The sequence below is a fragment of the Zalophus californianus genome, chromosome 12, assembly GCF_009762305.2.
Source record: "Zalophus californianus isolate mZalCal1 chromosome 12, mZalCal1.pri.v2, whole genome shotgun sequence".
Lineage (NCBI taxonomy): Eukaryota > Metazoa > Chordata > Mammalia > Carnivora > Otariidae > Zalophus > Zalophus californianus.
Window position 1 is genome coordinate 89,864,058 of NC_045606.1, and position 17,278 is coordinate 89,881,335.

General features: G+C 39.5%; 1 protein-coding gene across 1 annotated transcript in view; it reads left to right on the forward strand.

The window, feature by feature from the left end:
* CHRM2 (cholinergic receptor muscarinic 2) overlaps positions 1-16,829 on the forward strand; it is a 369,062-nt gene extending 352,233 nt beyond the window's left edge. Inside the window, exons 5-7 of the mRNA XM_027574639.2 lie at positions 823-922; positions 14,712-16,155; positions 16,557-16,829. Of these exons, the coding sequence (XP_027430440.1) occupies positions 14,759-16,155; positions 16,557-16,797 (1,638 nt within the window). The 5' untranslated portion in view covers positions 823-922; positions 14,712-14,758 and the 3' untranslated portion in view covers positions 16,798-16,829. The remainder of the gene's footprint in view (positions 1-822; positions 923-14,711; positions 16,156-16,556) is intronic.
* The last annotated feature ends 449 nt before the right edge of the window (positions 16,830-17,278 follow it).

Consider the following 17,278-nt stretch of genomic DNA (forward strand, 5'->3'; position numbering starts at 1 on the left):
TGGCATCATATGGATCCTAAGAGAAATAAAATTAGAATTCTGGAATGCTTTTAGAGCCAAGAGAGACAGAGGACAAAAATCAAACTCAGGGAGGTTAAATACCAAGTCCAGGATGAGAATGCAGGTGATTTTAACAGCCCAGACCCCTGCTCTTTGTGCGAGTGTAGACCAACACTGCTATCTAAAAACAAACTGATGCTGTGAGAAATGGGTGTGGGTGGAGGGTGTGGTTGTTGGAGGTCCTGAGGAAGACACCATCTTGCACAATTAAACATTTTGTTTTTGAGGTGAAACAGATTCAAAATAAAAGCCCCTCCCACAAGGCACCCCCACAGTCCTAAATTAAAAAAGAAAACACACAAACACAGCGACTCAGGCTGAGAAAACAATGGGACCAGCTACTTGTGAGTTAAAAGAGAGCAAAATGGGTGGTTTGCAGGAAAGTAAGGGGAGCAGGGATGTCTCAGATTCGTTCTGCTGCTGCTATCAGACAGTGTCAAGTCCTAAAATTAGAGGAAAATACTCACTGAGATAAATCGATGATTTGGGGCTAAGGCTTATTTCACATGGTAAGTGTGTTTAATTTAGTCGCTAAATTGTCCCATGAACATTCTTCTATATTCATATCTCCCTTCTCCCATTTGTTTTTCATCATACAGCTTAAAAATGTAAAGCATTTCAATCACCATTAATAATGCCTTTTACTATTTATCAGCCTTCAAAAATGTATTAAAAAATGTATTCATAGTTAAACAAAAGCCGTACAGGACTCCTTTAAGCTCTCGATATTCACAATGTGATGCAATTTGCTCTATTTAACAGGATATGTAGGCAGAGCACCCAGCACTTGCTTGCCTTCCCAATATGTACACTGCGCTGTCTGGCAACTCAGGATCAGTTTCTGATTAATGTTCGTGAACAGGTAACAATTATTAGCATATTTATTTATTATAAACTTGTACAGAGTTGAGTAACAAATGGTGATTATTTGAATGTGAGAGGTTGTGACTTCATGAAAATTGTTCTCGTATGGGAGAAGTAGAGGAACTCTTTGTAATTCCTGTGAGCTTAAGAAATGCAAGAATATATGTTCTAAATAACAACGTCGTCAAATGGCAGTTCCAACAGACCTACTGTACAATTAACAGTTTTACCTACTGTGAAGGTAATTCTCTTTCCACTTCTACTTCCAACCTAGCAAGATCCTTTACTTCAGCCTTTACTGAAGTCTGAGCAAAGGCTGAGAAGCCCAGACCAGGCTCGGTTTAAATCCTTTTGCGAGTATTATTTCATTTAATTCTTGGAATGGATCTACTTGGCAGGTGGTGTCACTACATAAGCAACGAGAAAACTTACTCTTGGAAAATTTAGAAAATTACTAAAAATCTGGGTGGGCTTACACGCCTAGACTGGAGTTTGTGTGTTGCCAAAGCAAAGACCCTCAACTCATGGTCAGAAAATCAGGTCAAGCGAGGGCTGAATCCAGAGAGAGACAGTGATTGAGACAATGAGGATGGTTGATTTGAAAGTGAAATCCGGTGAAGGCTCTTTGGTAATGAGATGACTCTTAATACCAGCTTGGTCCATGACATCAATAGTTTGTTACAATGTCTGACTTTAAGTGTTCTTCACTGCCATGGGGTTCTGTTTCTAAGACGCCTGAAGTCCTCTGCTGTAACCTACCTTCCTCAGACTCAGTACATAGGTTTAAAAAGTTTCCTAAACAGCCTGTTCCTTGGTATCTCCCAAATGAATCAAATCTACTGTCACCCCCACCCCTTCCCTCCTCTTTGCAACGCTAACTCTGGGCCATTGTCTCCCCATATGCGCTTCTTTTCTGCTGCCATCAGCTCTTGCATCCCCAATGACACATATTGCTCTTAAATCTTGAGACCCTCAGTCGGCAGGGTTTTCTTCTCTTCAGGTTGTCATCCCTATTTTTTTAAGCAACCAGACCAAAAATTTTCAAAGGCCTCTTCTGTTTCCTTCAAATCACCTTTTTTTTCCCCCACTTTGCTTTACCCTTGGGTTACAAGATAGGTGTCTGTCTGTCCAGCTTGCTCCGGTTATCTTTCCAAACACTGAGCAGGCATGAAAGTACACGGCGTGATTTCTTATTCTCTGGGTTTTATAACCAAAGAATTTCCATTTTATTGAAAGTAATTAATAATTTTCTAACTCATTTAATCTCAGCATATGAAAATATTGTTTGGGTTCTATAAATAGGAATGTGCAGTTCATAGCAAGGATAAAGGAGCTAGCTATAGGTTGGGTGTTTAAAAATTTGAAATTATATCGAAACAAATTAAACTCTATTTGAATGGCTGCCTGGTGGAAATCTGAGGTTGTCCCGGGTATTGCTTCAAACATAATGAAAGATCACCCCACCCCACTTCACAATCCCTGTTCCCCCACCATGCCTCCTGATTTTGTCATTTCAGTGGTCTAGCTACTTTCTGCTGCTCCCCTTAGACAGGGCTGTTTCACTGCGGATTTTCTGTTTTATGCACAGTCATTAGTTATTTTAATAACAATACCAAAAAGAAAAAAAAAGTAGCAAAGTGGGTCAGGCTGTCACCTTTCAGCTTTACACTGGGCTTTGAAAGCAGCCAAACAAGGAAAGAGCCAGAGGCAGGCTGCTCACAAGTTACATTCCTAAATGCAGACACAGAGCTGAGGATGTTTTAACATGAAGAACAGAGACGAAGAGGCAGCTGACAAATGAGCCTGTTCTTAACACTTTGGCTAAGTGTTCCCATTCCAATAGCCATACAGAAACCAGAGTGAAGACTGAAAGATGCATAGACCTCATATCTAGGTTCAGGATGAGAATAGCCCCGGGGCATGCTGGAGAGGGCCTGCTTGCGTGGCAGCCTGTAGTGAGCCCTCTGATCCCCAAAAGACTGTCCGAAGAGTAGGTCCAAATCCCTTGTCCTGCTATGGCAGGTCAGGCCTAACCTCCGCATGACCCCTGGATTCTAAGATGATGAGGCCACGTCTCTTGTCTGTGGAATAATATTTCCAGATAAAGGTTACATAGTTACCATATCATAAATAAAGTTAAGTGTCTTACTACTAGCCAGTCATGGCAGAAAAGGAATATGACATTAGAGATTAGGAAATTGACCTCTTCTGGGGGTTACATTAGTTTCAGGTACACAGCCAAGTGACTCACAGGTTTCTACATGATCCTGTGCTCACTGCAAGTATAGCTACCCTCTCTCTGTCAGCATATAATACTGTAAAGTGTCAGTGCCTGTATTCCTTATGTACAACAGGAATTTTAAATGGAGGTTTACTTGTCTTTGACCGTGTGACCTTTCAGTTAGGAACAGAATTAGTCACTAACTCTTAGACTGATCTTCCTTGAAGTTTAGATCAAAGATTCTTACCATCTTGGCGTTAAGAATCAGGATACCATTGGGACACCTGAGTGGCTCAGTCGGTTAAGCGTCTGCTCTCGGCTCAGGTCATGGAGCCTGGGGTCCTGGGATCGAGTCCCACATCAGGCTCCGTGCTGAGTGTGGAGTCTGCTTGAGATTCTCTCTCCCCCTCTCCCTCTGTCCCTCCCCACCTCCCATGCTTTCTCTCTCAAAAAAGAACCTCACATTAAATGATAATGAACTTAATAATCCTGACTACTTAATAAGCACCTGCTGGGGGCCTTGTGTATTATATGTATTTTAAAAAAATTCTGAATAGTAAATTTTATTTTCCACCTCTCTCAGATGTGGAAGGGGAGTCAACAGATTTAACTTGACGTAACTAGAAAGTAGCAGAGATAGGTTTTGGTCTCAGGTTTAACACCAAAGCGTTATCTACTGTATCCAGAGAGCCATCCTGGTTATCTGTGGATAACTCATACAGAGAGAAAAGCTAGACCACGCTTACAGGGCAAGGAGGCCAGCCTTTCTGCTTGTATGTCTCTTAGAAGGGTCTCCAGGCTGGTGGGCCTTTGCTGCTGTCTTCCTCAAGGGGAAGTGACATTCATGAAAGAATTTCCCTAGACTTAGATCTTCTTAAGAGCAGAGACATTTTTCTTTCTTTTCTTCCTCAATGTGTCATTATCCCTTCTGCATGAGCTAACACTCTTGGCACACACTTGCACCCACAGTGGTTAGGTGAGGGAGTCCAGGGAAAATTCTCTCAGCTTTCTATTTCCTTTCATTTTGAGTTGTTTGGGGGATTAATTAACCACAGAATTCTACTCTAACATGTTCTCTTCGAGGTCCAGCTGTGCATAAAGTCCTGCCCCGAGAGAACACAGACTAAAACTGCTTTGCTTTGCAGACTAAAACTACGATTGTACTTGAAGGAAAAACCTACCACCCAGCAGATTTGTGCACAAGCCCCCATCCATGCGTAGCCTGTCTATCTGACCCTCTCCCCTTCTCATGCGTTGTTCAGGTACAGACATGGTATTTAAATATCTCAATAATGTGAACTGCTTGAAGTTTAGCTACTTTTTCTTAGACGACAAGGTGGAACACGTAAACTATGCTGGGGATATTTACTAACCAAGACACTGTAATTTGAGAAAGGAAGTGTCATTGTCATGGCTCTCACGCTGGGTGCAGTCAACAGGGAGCCTGCCTCCTGGGGAAAGAGAAAGAACAGGGCTGGCAAATCCAAGCTTAGCCTGAATGAGAGCTCTGATTTTCCAAAGTGTTGAAGAGTCGGAAGGGGTGGGGGAGTGGGTGCTTAAATATTGAAATAGGCTTGAGCTAATGGTGCCTGGAGAGGGGAGGGGCGGGTAGAGGAAGAGAGTAACTAACTACACTACAGACATTCAGTATGGCGCAGTTCCCGTGGCTACCACCAGGAAAGCGGTTTCCTTGCAAGCAGGTAGAAGGATTGACTGTCCTGATTTACCACATAAAACTTGATTCTCTCCGACCAACTTGCTTGAACTCTAAATTAGTGCTTTAGATACAAAAATCTCTGCTGAGTTGGTGCAGCTTTTTGTGTGTCCCCATCTCATTGCCATTAAATCATTTAGTAAAGACTTGAATCTTCTCTGTGCTCTCATTTCTCACGTTTTCATGGGATAACACGGTGGTCATTTTGCTCCGTTCTAGAAATAGGCTGCAATCAGACTCCGAGGAAACAATCATTTTGTCTTTCGACTGGAAACAATTAAAACGGTTGCCGCGCATTACCCTCTACACTTCATTACTATTTTATTTTTATAGCGTCACAGAGTCTGATGTGAGTCACAGGCATATGAGGCCTGTGTCATTTCTGTCATTGAAAAGCTGAAGAACCCAGATTTACCCTTATGAAGGTGAATTCATTTCTTGGGACTCCGTACCTACCTACATTCTGGGTGTTGCTACCAGAAGAATGATTCTATCTGTTAAGCTTACGCTTACGGGGTACATTTATTTAAAGAGGAAAATTGTGTCTATAAAACGCAGGACACTTTATTTTTCATATGTGTATTTTTATGAAAAGAGCCACACACGCATTGATTTTTTTCCTTTTTGCCCTTAAACAATATAACGTTAAGTAGAGACATGTTTACAATAAATATAGATTCCTAAGTATGACCAAGTGTCTTTTTCTCTACTTGCCTGTTATAAGATGTGTCATTTAAATTTGCATTTTTTTTTGTACTCAGAAGAGAAATTAACTTCTGTGTGTGCCTCCTAATCTTTCCACAATTTCTGGTCCCATTAATTCTTAGCTATCTGAATCTACTCTTCAGAGGAAAAACATTAACTTACAACCCTTTTAGATTCTCCCTGACCCTAAACTGATTCTTCTCTTTTCAAAACTGTCCTTGACCTACTATCCAAAGTTCCATGTTGCCTTGTGTTCTGTCTCAGCTTTTAGTGGAAGGCACGTGCGCCGTTGAAAAGGATCCAAAGGAATGCATTGTTTGCAATTGCTCAGCTTCTCTGGAACAACAGCTTTCATTCTAGAATTTTCTGTCAGAGTCATAACAAGCCTCAACTCCTCTGCAAATTTGATTCACATGTTTAATTCAAAGCAATGAATTAACTAATTTAGAGTTATTAAACCAGCAGCCTGCTGACTTTAGGGAGAAAAAAAAAACAGAACAAAATTTTTAAAAAGCCGACTATACAAATTTCCAACTTCTCAAGACGATGAGAAAGACACAGACATCAACTCAAATACAGCTGCCTAATCATAAACAACTTTCAGTAGCTCTCTGAGGGTTGTATCCATATTCCTTTCACTCTCCTTGTCAGGGCATAATAACCTTTAGACGGGGGCTTTCTCTAGCTTTGCAGCTGTTGGCCCTACAGCACACTGTTGGGTCAGCACCATGTAGGAGATTACGTTCGTCATCGATACTGAGTTCGGTCAGATTCCTAGGGTGCTCCAGTGCTTCCTCAGATGGAATTTCATTTTGAAAAGTCAAAAGAATGGTTTATTCCATAGTGCGTTTCGTTTAGAGTTGTCCAGACCTCTTTTTCTTTTTGGCAGGAGGTACATCGTGTGGAAAAAATAACTAAAATGCGCCACAGACACAAAGGCAAGGACTAGGGTACTCGTTCAACCACTGTAAGGTCTCCTTCCCTCTTAGTCATGACATATTTCTAGAGCAAGTGTTGTTTAGGATGTGTTTTAAGAACGGAAAAGATAGTTTGGCGAACAGGGAGTGGAAGTCTGTCCAGCATCACTAAGAATAGTAGGTTTGACAGGCAGCCAAAATTGTGAACATGTGTACATTGTCATAAGGGCTTGAAAGTTCTTTAAGGTTTTTACATTGGAAAAATTCATGAATTCTCTTGTATTTGTACTGATGTGGGGATCAGATTGCTGTTTCTGCTACTTTCACTCTTTTTCTACCCTTTGCTTTTACATTTTTTCTTTTTTTTTTCACAAAAGTACAACTCACATATAGTGAAGTGCACAAACCTTAAGGATTTGATAGCTTGATAAATGCAATTTGCTTTAAGTGGTGGTCTTTTTTCAGATATTTTACATCATGCATATCCAGTGAAATCTGACGTTCTGTGCTGAACTTTTCTAAATGAGAACAATTCTACACATTGCTTCCAAAATACTTTTGACATATCCTTTGAGATAGAATTAAAAACCCAGTGTAGGTGAGTTCACGGCTAAGTCTTACTCTGTGTCTCAGAACCTACAGCTTGACAGGCTCAGTGCCCTGGAGTGAACACCCCCCATGAGCTTTTCTGAGAAACTTAATATAAGTGCAGAATCTTGAGAACATATATAAATACATATTTATATATGTTATATTTATATTACATATATTATATAACATATTTATTATAATATATTTATATGTATATATATTTATATATGTATTATAATATATAAATGTCACACACAAACAAACAGTGATGGGAAGAAGAAAAAGAGAAAGAGAGGAACGATAGATCTACTCGGAAAGGTATCCAGGAAGCCTTCTGATTTTTTCACCCCAATCTGACCAACCATCCTGCATAGATTCTGAGTCTTGACATTTACCATTATATTGGCCCAGAGTGGTTTCCGGTGGCTGGAAACCCCATCAGTAATTTGTGTCTCCCTGAGAGTATAAGCTCCTTCTGGACAAGAATGTGTTCAATTTTGTTTGGTCATTCATTCCTCCTTCACTTCCATCCTCTGAAGCCCTTGAAGGCAGATGCAGATCTGTTCACAACAGAAATTTAATGTGGTATTTTAGAATGTTAAAAAAAAGAACAGAGCTAACCCCAGTTTGGAGCAGGACCCCTGTTGCTCCAGTGGCCCCCACCCCACATAGTGAAATTCAGGAGTCATGAAAAAATCTCTTGGTATGTGTACTCCCTTCGTAATGTGTCCTTTGGCAGGGAAGCCTGATTCAAATAAGAAAAAAAGCAGAAATTTACTTCCATTTCTGCCTGATGTTGTCAAAGTACCAGAGGGTGGAATGTCAGTATTCAGCTATTAGAGCTGCACTGTCCGCCGAGCCCCAGGCCAGAACTCTCCCTTACTTGTAGATAAAATTGAAAGACATTCAAGATTTGTAGGGGTCATCATAATATAAGCAAACCTGTTCTCTACTCCATTGGTATCAAAATTGAAACTTTCTACAAAGAAGGGGACTTTGTTGCTCAGACTTCCTTAAAATCTCTCCCGATTTCTGTTGCCTTTCTTTCTTTTTCTCTCCACCACCATTCATGGTAGGCATGATGGATCATTGATGTAGGAACAATCCCAAAGCCTATGCTATTTGTAAACTAGTGGGGTTAATTGAATGTGTAAAAGATCTAGAACAAAGGCTCTATGCCCCAGTGGTCATCTCTCCGATGTCAGGGTAATTTTTATAGTTAATACCTCATTCATCAGATTATTATACAATATATTTATTTTTAAATATACAAATTAAAAACAAATAAGCTCCATTTGCTTTCTAACTGGTGATAACACAGGGTAAACTGACGACATCTCATTCTTCAGGCAGAGAGGAGATGATGGGAATGTCTCCACTAGCTCCTCAGTAGTAGGTAGTCTTCCTAATGAGAGTCTAAGGTTTCTCTAGAACACTATATTGTTTCATCCTTACAGTTTTCATGTTTTCTGTAGTAGCAGTATTTTGTGCTGAAAGCTACATAACTCTGCATAATATTATTGAAGTAAACTTTTAATTATCTTAGAATAGACTGCGTGTTTAGCCCTTATACATACAATTTAAAAAGCTGCCATGGGCCTTATTGCTTTATCCGTTGAAGGACATTCAGGCAACCCTGGTGAGGCTCATGATTTTATCCCTCGTGTCTGCTCAACAGTTAGGCTGCGTCTCAGAGCTCAGTGTGAAAGACATGGACAGAGAACACTCAGAACACCCTGCCATTTTTGGTAATGTGTTCAAATAGCAGCAGAAATTAGAAATCTATAAAAAGTAATATACACCAAGATTACATTTGAAAAACAAAAGTTAAATAAATATAAACAATTACAAAGTCAACTTCATGTGACTTCCTCTTGATTTCTTGTTCTGAAATTTTGTTGTATAACTATATATCTTCTCTCTGGATTCTAGTTATCAAACATGGACCTCTGTTTTTCTTCTGACTTTTCTTATTCTTCTAGAAAACTTTTTTTTTTTTTAATTCAAGTTTCCTGTCATGGGTGACATAGTGGAGTCAGATACCTAAATTTGAACCATGGCCTCAGTACTTGCCAGCTCTCTAATTGTCATCTATAAAACTGGAAAAGACGATAATTCTTTACAGGTTATTGTGATAATTAAATAAAATAACATGCAGAAAATTCTAACACCTAGGTTAGAACTCATGTGTTGATAAATTTATGATTAGCTGATTATACTGTGGTTGCATCTATGAAGATATCATTATATATCAAGCATGCTGCCTGGCTTAGGCAGAGTGTGGGGAAAATCCCATTTTTTTAATTTAATTTCCATTGTGTATCTAAATACATATCAGAATTTATTTTTTAAATCAATTTAATTAGCATTCTTTCTGTAACTTCATAAAAAATGTTACTGAACTTCTTTGTGTAGAACTTCTATATAATTGATATGAATTCTTCAGGGAGAGGTTACATATTAATTCACATGGTGACATATTTTTACGGTGATTGCTTTTAGGAAAATGTTTTAAATCTTAAATGTTATGCATTTACATAATCAGGAACCTTACTTACTAATCTGTATCTTACTATGAACAGCTCTTGCCCAAAGTCACAGTTTTAGCCTGGACACGATGATCCTCCTTTGTCTAAACCAAGGACCCAACTTGAATTTGGGGTAAAAGGCTTAGTCATGGCAGGTTAGAGGAATAAATATTTGGGGCACACATTTGCTGCCAAGTAAGATTGCTCCTCAGACAAACAATAAATATTTGTAGCAGAATCTGGAGTCAGGCACTCGGGGTTTGAATCTCAAATAATTTAATTCTTTGATCTTTTGTTCAGGAGTTGCTGTGAAGAGCAACGTGCTCAATACCTATTAATTATTGTCAATATATTGTCATAGATGATTTAATATTATTGATAACTTAATATCATGGATAAAGATAATTTAGTATTACCATTCCCACTACATCTCTTCACTCTTAGTCTACTTCACCCCCCACACACACAGTTTCCTGTTAACTATTAAGAAAAGTGATTAATTCATACCCACTTAACAATTTAAATATTAATGGCACTTACTTAAGGTTAACATTTATAGATCATGGTTCAGAGACATTATCTCACTTTGAACTTTCCCACAGCTCCAGAAGAAAAATGGGGTTATTATTATTCTTGTTTGAGAAAAAAAAGAAAATTAAGGTTCATGGACGTTTAGTGACATGATCAGACTCTCACAGCTAATAATTAAGAGCAGAGATTAGCACTCGGAACTTTGCAAGGATAATATTAAACCACGATGCATTCCTCGCTGCTATGTATAGAAACTCAAGTAGTAAAGAAACTAAGGCCCGAAAAATGTTTTTCTCATAAGTTTCCATAATAGTCTCAAAACTTAGTCATATGCTAACATTGTAAAACACCAAATGGGTTGTTAAACACGTGCCATATTCAGATACTGAATCCTGAAGGTCATCTATTGAATCCTGAAGGTCATCTTCATTGTTTACTCTGTTGTGATTGTTGTGATTATGTTATTTCATCACTGATGTCACAGTTTTTGCTTTAATAAAACCCTACGATGCCGCACCAGAAGCAAAAACTTTTTCAGTATGTAAACAGCAGAGGTGGGAAGAGGGTGATGAAAAGACGCTGTTTTCTTTAATAGAAGAGCTGCAGGGCCTTCCATACCTTGTTCATTACATGGGGAGACAGGAACGCCATCCCTCAAACATTTGTGCTTGCCTCTGAGTGAAATGTTTTCCATTTTTACATATGGCCTTAGTATAAACGAGCAAATATTAGAACTCTAAGAATTTAGAGGAGATTGATAGCAACGAAGTATATTATTATATAAATTTGCTATGTTCTACCTGGGTAAGAACTCCAGGTCCCCGAGATAGAATGTGGCTTAGCTAGCAACCTTTGGGTATAGTTCACCATTATACAAATGCTTAACAATTTCACATGGATAAAGTATAATTCTCAAGTGGAGAAGGGAAACAGAGAAAGAGTATCTAACTCAAAGGTAAGGATGTTCATTTTAGTGGCAGACTTTTCGCTCAGTAGCCTTGAAACGGAGAGTGATCACTTCAGCCTCTTTTGTGGCTTCAGCTTCTGTCTTCAGATCAAGGGGGTGATAGGATGTGTTTACATTTTAGAATTGTTAATATAAGATGAGATAACAAAAGTTTGAGTGTCCAAAGACTGGATTTTCTTTTAGCTTTTTGGATTCTTTGTTTTGGGGTTTTTTGTTTGTTTTTTAGCTGAAATGTAATGCATGTTCATTGTAAACAAGAAGAGGGGAAAAGGAGGAAGGAGGAAAACAAACTAGCAAATAAATAGAATCATACATCACTATATTAGTGTGATGTTTTAGAATAATAATAGGTATTATTCTTAGCACAAGCAATGGCAAAGGCCAGACGACTATGGACAAATCACTTACTCTTACCCTTTCTTAATCCACAAAACAAGAGATCAAACTAGTTTATTTTTTGACAAAATGTCATATTCATACATTATTCTCCAGAGGAAGTCACCAGAAGGCTTTTAAAATGAAAATAAATATAGTCCTACATTTTATTAAAATGAATGTGAAGAATGAAGTGTCAAACCAGACATTCAGAAAGTAAATGTTTGGTGTTTTTCAATCAGAATTTATTAAAATGAACAATTTGTGAAACATAAATATAACTCAATTAAAAAACTGTCAATGAATTTAACGAATTGTAAGCTTGCTTACAAAAGCAAGCTTATAAGCAAGTCAGGATTCTGTCTTACAGTTACCTTAGCTAATAAGGAATCATTGGAATCAATGATTGGATTAGTGAGATTGCTTTGTTCAAATAAATTTCATGAATAAACAGCTGTGTGAATCATGACCCAAAAAAAAGTGCTGTTAAAGAAAAACGTTATTGGAAAAATTCCCCTGGGTAAGTAGAGATTGAATTAATAATACTAATTGTTAATCCTGTTTTGATTCGATAAACATTTTTGAGCACCAGTTACATTTGAGGCAGGAAGCTGGATGGTAGAGCTAGGAAGACTCAGAAGCCAAAATTCACTGCTTTTCCAGTGGAAGAGGAAAAAAATCCTAGATAAGTGTATCAATCAGTGTCCCAGGGGTCAAGGTATGAACAGAGGATGGACGTGGAAACGTAAGGCCTACTAACTACAGTAGTCCTCCCTTATCTGCTGGGGGATACGTTTCTTTTTTTTTTAAAGATCTGATTTATTTATTTGTTAGAGAGAGAGAGCATGGGCAAGAGAGAGTGAGCGAGAGAGAGTGAGCAAGGGTACAAGCAGGGGGAGCTGCAGGCAGAGGGAGAAGCAGGCTCCCTGCTGAGCAAGGAGCCTGATGCGGGACTCGATCCCAGGGCACTGGGATCATGACCTGAGCCAAAGGCAGATGCTTAACCGACTAAGCCACCCAGGCGTCCCTGGCGGATACGTTTCAAGATCTCCAGTGGATGCCTATTGTGTTACGCGTTAATAAAACCAAACTCTTCATAATACCCAGTGAGGAACAGAATATTGAAGAAAGTGTTTCCTCCTAAATGTAATACACAAGAGACACTAGGAATGTTTATGTGATGGGTGAGGACCAAGACCAGAGAAATAGGTTGTGGTATACGAGGTGGGGTTGAGACATAAGGAACCAAATTTTAAAAGAGATAACACAGGAGAGGTTTTAGAAATGTTTCCTAACATGGCTTACTGTTCTGAATCCGGAGGTCTGGGGTGAGCCTGGAAATCTGCATTTTGTTTAATTATAAATGGATATATTCATAATGGACGCATTGGGCGGTATTCTGAAGCATCTGATGTCAAAAGTAAAGGACACTTTGTAAGACCCTTTTTCTCTGCGTGGTAACTGACACCTCATGTATGATTTTGGAAGGCAAAATGGTAAGTTGCACTTCATTAACATCATTTCCTTGAGTAAACTCTTCAGTGTTTCCTCAAGACCTACAGATTTGTATCATATTTGTAATCACCTTTCTGCTTAAGTAGAACTCTATTCTATAATATTATGAGTCTTGCTTTGATCATATCATCTTCTAACTGTAATTTTCCACAACAATGCCAGAACACATGTATCTGCTTCTTTGTTTTAACAGCTGCATACTATCCTATAGTAAGAGTATTCCATAATATATTTAACTAATCCTCTGTTGGTGAGTCGTTTTAGTATTTCTAGGGTGTTTTTTTTTTTTTTTTTGCTATAACATTTCTGAATGAACATCCCTGAGTAGACCTCTGTGCACATTTGTATCTATAGCTGAAATAGAACTTCCTATATGCAGTCTGTCACCAGACTTGGGCGATATTGTCTGAAAAATGATAATTATGTTTTTATTGAAACTCAGCAGGGTTTGGCAGCAGAGAGGACACTCAAGTTTCATAAATGCTTCTTTGGCAACCCATGGCTGCCACCAGAGCACATAGATCTCCCATGCAGGGATCTTGTCTTAATCATCACTGAATACCCAGCCTATAGCAAATGCCTAATACAGAGAAGTTGCTCAGTAGGTATGTGAGGACAAAGTGAATGAGTAAATTCTCGAGCAAACTGAGGTTTGTTCATAGTCTTATCTCTGTGATTGACTCGATATGTGACCTTATATAAATTACTGACTCTTTCTGGGCTTCAGTTCCTTCTTCTGACAAACAAATATAAATCCTAGCCTGACTGCATCAGGTTTGGCAGGAAGAACAGCAGAATAATAAATTTGGTAGTGACTTGAAAAGTAAAACATTCAGAAAATTCACATAATCATTGTCAATATGCATTTAATAAATAACTTCTTTTGCAGGGCATAGAATATTGGAAATGCTAGCTATATGATGCTAACTCTTAAGCGTAAAATGGAGATCAGAGGAAAAAAATAGTCTTTGGGGGAAGGGTATTGGCTAATGAATTATTATTATCTTTGTTAGTATCGATATCAGTATCATTATGAAAAAGGCTTAAAGCTTCCAAGTGGAAAGGTGCTATTGACTATAAAAGTCACATACTCAATATTTTAAGTTTTATGCTTTCTTCCTCCCATCGGCTTATTAATTTTTATGTACATACCAGAAACCTCTTGATGCTTTGGAAAGTCTTAGGTGTAACTTTAGTTCATTCAGTTTAATTCATCAATAGTATACTCAGGGGCGCCTGGGTAACTCAGTTAAACACCCGACTCTTGATTTCGGCTCGAGCTCAGGGTCATGAGATCGAGCTCCACATCAGGCTTTGCGCTCAACCCAGGGTCTGCTTGAGCTTCTCTCTCTTCTCTTCCTCTGCCCTTCTCCCCCCGACTCATGTTCTCTCTAAATAAATAAATAAAATCTTTAAAAAACTTTAAAAACTAGTATACTCAGTTAAATTGACTGATACACAGACAGATAATCATATCTAGATATGGACATATTCAAAATATTATCAGATTTCAAATACACTGCCAGCCTGAAAGGATTTTTTGAACCCTCCAGTTAATGTCTTTGTCTTTTATGTGGGGAATCGGGGCAGATAGGCACAATAAACATAGAGGGGAAGGAATGAATATTTTGGAGAAAAAACTGTGGTTCAAAAGGAAGAAAGCTGATATATCTTAACGCAATGGTTATATTATATTTGTTAATTTTATTCTGTTTCCCTGCAGGTTTGAATGTGTATTTGGCTACTTGGCTACTGATTAGAGAACACAAAATGAATAACTCAACAAACTCCTCTAACAGTGGCCTGGCTCTGACCAGTCCTTATAAGACATTTGAAGTGGTGTTTATTGTCCTTGTGGCTGGATCCCTCAGTTTGGTGACCATCATTGGGAACATTCTGGTCATGGTCTCCATTAAAGTCAACCGCCACCTCCAGACCGTCAACAATTACTTTTTGTTCAGCTTGGCCTGTGCTGACCTCATCATTGGTGTTTTCTCCATGAACTTGTACACCCTCTACACTGTGATTGGCTACTGGCCTTTGGGACCTGTGGTATGTGACCTTTGGCTCGCCCTGGACTATGTGGTCAGCAATGCATCAGTGATGAATCTGCTCATTATCAGCTTTGACAGGTACTTCTGTGTCACAAAACCGCTCACCTACCCAGTCAAGCGGACCACGAAAATGGCAGGTATGATGATTGCAGCTGCCTGGGTCCTCTCCTTTATCCTCTGGGCCCCGGCCATTCTCTTCTGGCAGTTCATCGTGGGGGTGAGAACTGTGGAGGATGGGGAATGCTACATTCAGTTTTTCTCCAACGCTGCTGTCACCTTCGGTACTGCCATTGCAGCCTTCTATTTGCCTGTGATCATCATGACCGTGTTATACTGGCACATATCCCGAGCCAGCAAGAGCAGGATAAAGAAGGACAAGAAGGAGCCTGTGGCCAACCAAGACCCAGTTTCTCCCAGTCTGGTACAAGGCCGGATAGTGAAGCCAAACAACAACAACATGGCCGGCAGTGACGATGGCCTGGAGCACAACAAAATCCAGAATGGCAAAGCCCCCAGGGATGCGGTGACCGAAAACTGTGTCCAGGGAGAGGAGAAAGAGAGCTCCAACGATTCCACCTCAGTCAGTGCCGTCGCCTCTAACATGAGAGATGATGAAGTCACCCAGGATGAGAACACAGTGTCCACTTCCCTGGGCCATTCCAAAGATGAGAACTCTAAGCAAACATGCATCAGAATTGTCACCAAGACCCAAAAAGGTGACTCATGTACCCCAACTAATACCACCGTGGAGCTCGTTGGTTCTGCAGGTCAGAATGGAGATGAAAAGCAGAATATTGTAGCTCGCAAGATTGTGAAGATGACGAAGCAGCCCGCCAAAAAGAAGCCTCCTCCCTCCCGGGAGAAGAAAGTGACCAGGACAATCTTGGCTATTCTGTTGGCTTTCATCATCACTTGGGCCCCATACAATGTCATGGTGCTCATTAACACCTTCTGTGCACCCTGCATCCCCAACACAGTGTGGACAATTGGTTATTGGCTCTGCTACATCAACAGCACGATCAACCCCGCGTGCTATGCACTTTGTAACGCCACCTTCAAGAAGACCTTTAAACATCTTCTCATGTGCCATTATAAGAACATAGGCGCTACGAGGTAAAACATCTTTGTAGAGAAGGCAGGTGGTGAGGGGAGCTTGGGAAAAAGAAAAGGGATAAAAGAGCTCCCAGTTTTAAAAAATCTCTGCCATTGCACTTTATAGTCTTATTATGGAATGTGCAATTAAGGAGCCTAACAGTGACACTTTTGTCACGCCGATGCTCCGGTTTGAGAAACCTGCACCTTATAAACCCTGTCAGTTTAGGAGCAATGAGACCCTGAAAAAGACATGTTGGAGTAGTGGATTGAAGGGACAATCTACGCTTTCTTGTACTCTCTTGAAGAAGGGCTTCTGAATCTACAATTTTATCTCTGCACAAGAAGAATAACCTCGCTCCTTTTTTTCCCTTTTTTTTTTTTTTGTTGTTGTTGTTGTTGTTCCTGTGTGTCCATACAAGGATGAAATGCCACGGTTACAAGCTAACACGGAGACTTAAACATAAGGAAATAGACATCACACAATGGAGAAGTGAAGAAAGAGAATCAAAACAGGATGTAGAAATGGGCTCCAGAGTGTTAAGCATCTATTATTCTTTTGTTACAGTTTTATTTGGAGAATTGCAACATAATAAATGCTCTTTCCCCTTTACCTTTCCCTTTTCCCACCATCAAAAGAAAGCAAACAAACAAAAACCCTAACTAGATCAGATCGTTATTTTTCTCATTATACCATCGGCTTTTGTACTTCCCTGTTGTACATTGTGTAAGGGCAAAAATCTGCAGGATTTCCAGGAAATACAACCAGACACAGCCTTGAAAGTGGGCCTTTCACCCCTGCCCACTGTGTCGTTTGCATACTTTGGGGGGTATAAAAGCCTATAAACATTTAGCTGGCTTACGATCCTTTGGGTGAAATGTTTTCACCAGCCTGGTTTTCTCCTAAACGAGCTTCTTATGTGAACGGAATAGCCTACCTAATACATAAACATGCTTGAGAAACCAAAGTCATTTTTTAAACTGAGGTTTGGTCAAATTAAGGAGTAGTCATTTTTAGTTGGAGAAAGTTTACCGAGGCCAGATGAATTTTGCAAAAGGCAGATAGAAGGCTGAGAGAATTCTGTTTCAACGGGAATTTGCCTGACCTGTGTATGAAATGCAAACTTGAAAAACATGACCTTCT